The following is a 2,490-nucleotide window of genomic DNA, read 5'->3' as shown; positions in this document are numbered from 1 at the left end:
CTTTTCTGCCCGGACTGGAGTAAGTGGCACAATCATGGCTCACTGCAGCCTTGACTTCCTGGGCTCAAGCAATCCTCCCACCTCAGCCTCCCCAGTAGCTGGGACCATAGGTCCACACCACTGTGCCTGGGTTTTTTGTTGTTGTTTTGTTTTGTTTTGTTTTTTTGGTAGTGATGCAGGTCTATGCTGCCCAGGCTGGTCTTAAACTCCAGCTCAAGCGATCCTCTCACCTTGGCCTCCCAAAGTGCTGAGATTACAGGCATGAGCCACCCAGCCCTACACTGAAAGGTTTTTTTAAATTAAACTAAAGCCTGAGCCTACTCAAGATCATGTACCTAGTCATTGGGAAGGTGACTGGTTCAGTGTATCCATTTTGAGGATCAAAGCATCAGCACAGAGTACCCAATAGGCTATTTAAAAAAAAAAAAAAATTTTTAAAAACAATAGGCAGGGCTTTCTAAAAACCCAATATCCAGATACTGGGTTTTGAAATAAATATGTTGAGAAATAAATATCTGCCCCCAAACTGCCAGCCTCTCAGACTTTCAAATGGAATGAAGATATGCAGGTTAAGTTTCTCTTCTCATATCATTCATCTTCCAATCTTTAGTTGAGTGTAGGTTGTGGGAGAATCTGGGAGGATGTTGGTTGAGTCCTTTGGAAGGAGAAGCTTTGGCCTCAGCTGATGCGAAAGGTAATGATGGTACAGACTGAGACATGGCCTCCTATAGCCAGGAATCACCCTCCGCCTACAAAAAGGCTCCTGTGTTCATCCTGTGCTGCCCGCTGTGTGCACCAGGTCCCTTCCGAGCAGCCAGCAGAGCAGACGCAACTCACCTTTCCTGTTTCTGGGAGCCTGTGCGGAGCCTCATCACAGCCCTTTTTACTCTTCTTTTCCTTAGCTATGGTTTACAGAAACTCGTCACTGCTGTGTATGCAGATTATGCCAGGAGTTTGAAGAACCTCGGTTTTAAGCAGGGAGCAGTTCTCTTTGCTTCAAAAGCTGGAGCAGCTGGCAAAGACTTACTAAATGAGCTTGAGTCCTCCAAGGAAGAACGCATCGAAGAGTGACAGCTTAATAAATTCCAGGGAATCTGACCTGGAAGGCAGACGGGAGGGGGCTGGTCTGACTGTGGTCAGCACCACAGTCCAGGGTGAAGAGGAGTCCAGGGTCCTGTGCGCTGTGTGGCCACTATTCTAAGGCTACGTGTGCCCAAAAGCACACGAGCGTCTATGGTGGGAGTGAGTTTGTATCCCGTGTTGATCTCAGAAAGAATGTGAATGCTTAAGATTTTGAAAGTGTATAATATTTTATACTTTTGGAGAGAGCTTTAAGAGTCCCTGGAAATACTTTTTAATTTTTTTAACTTAAAATTCAAGAGACTGAATCACTTTTCTCATTGATTAAATGTAAACATGATTGAGAAACCTATAGTAAATGAAATTTGTGAGGTGTTTTCTCAAATATATGCTGTGCCTGTACTTATATACAGTGTTTCAAGATACAAACAGGGCAGAAACATTTAAACTAGTATTAAAGATAGCTTACCAAAGCATTTTTGTTGTCTTACCTTGAAAACACAGAACTGTTAATTCCTTGGTTTAAGCAGTCACTAAGTTTTGTAGCTTCAGGCTCAGAGGCTATAGGAGGTTTTAAGATTTATGTTTAGTTCAGTAGGTGAGGTCTTTGATATTTTGAATTTTAACTCCTTTTATGATACATCACAGTAACCTCATTTTTGAAGTATTTGTACTTTAATGTTCTCTCTGTTCTAATAGTTGAAATATGAGATGTAACTGTTATAAATTGTTGCTGAAAACGTAAATGTCTGTAACTTACAAACCTGATAAATAAATAAAAAATTCCCTCCAGGCCTTTGTGTTCTGCATTGCTGTGCATGAGGCCAGGTGATGAGCTGGCTCCTCAGGCGTCATGTGGTCGGCCAGCCTCAAAAGCCTGGCTGCTCCTGCTGTATCCAGAGAAACCTGTATGTGGGAATCCCATGGGTACGGCACAGGGCAGGAAGGACACCCACACCCCGGGCAAGTCTACCTCTGAGTTCCCGGGTGGGCACGTGGCTTAGTGCGCGGCGCTTGCAGATGAGGGGGTGAGCATTTCCGTCTTTTCCCTCCTCTAGCTAGACAGAAAAGTTCTCCAAGTCCCCACTTGACCCAGGAAGTCCAACTGGCTTCACCTCTCAGTTCTAGAAGAAATCCAGGATCCATTATTGGTCCTGTACGTGGCTCATGTTTCCTGCCCTTTCTTTGCCTAGGCACACTGCAGTAGACTCTAAAGGCCACGGGCAAACACAGCTTTCTTTACATTGTTTATTATTTGTCCAGATGTATTTATTCAACCATTGTCTTAGCTTTGGCTGCTATGACCAAATACATAGACTGAGTAGCTTAAACAACAGACATTTATCTCTCAGTTCTGGAGGCTGAAGGTCTGAGACCAAGGGGCCAGCAGATTTGTTCCTGGTGAGGAAC

The 2,490-nt window shown here is 44.1% G+C and overlaps 1 protein-coding gene across 1 annotated transcript in view; it reads left to right on the top strand.

Annotated features, from left to right (window-relative positions):
* The window catches only part of WDR11 (WD repeat domain 11), a 63,112-nt gene extending 61,238 nt beyond the window's left edge, over positions 1-1,874 (top strand). Inside the window, exon 29 of the mRNA XM_011930254.1 lies at positions 914-1,874. Within this exon, the coding sequence (XP_011785644.1) occupies positions 914-1,071 (158 nt within the window). The 3' untranslated portion in view covers positions 1,072-1,874. The remainder of the gene's footprint in view (positions 1-913) is intronic.
* Positions 1,875-2,490: the final 616 nt, after the last annotated feature.

Source organism: Colobus angolensis, unplaced genomic scaffold, assembly GCF_000951035.1.
Source record: "Colobus angolensis palliatus isolate OR3802 unplaced genomic scaffold, Cang.pa_1.0 Scaffold85, whole genome shotgun sequence".
In the NCBI taxonomy this organism is placed as follows: domain Eukaryota; kingdom Metazoa; phylum Chordata; class Mammalia; order Primates; family Cercopithecidae; genus Colobus; species Colobus angolensis.
This window is presented reverse-complemented; position numbering and strand designations above follow the sequence as displayed.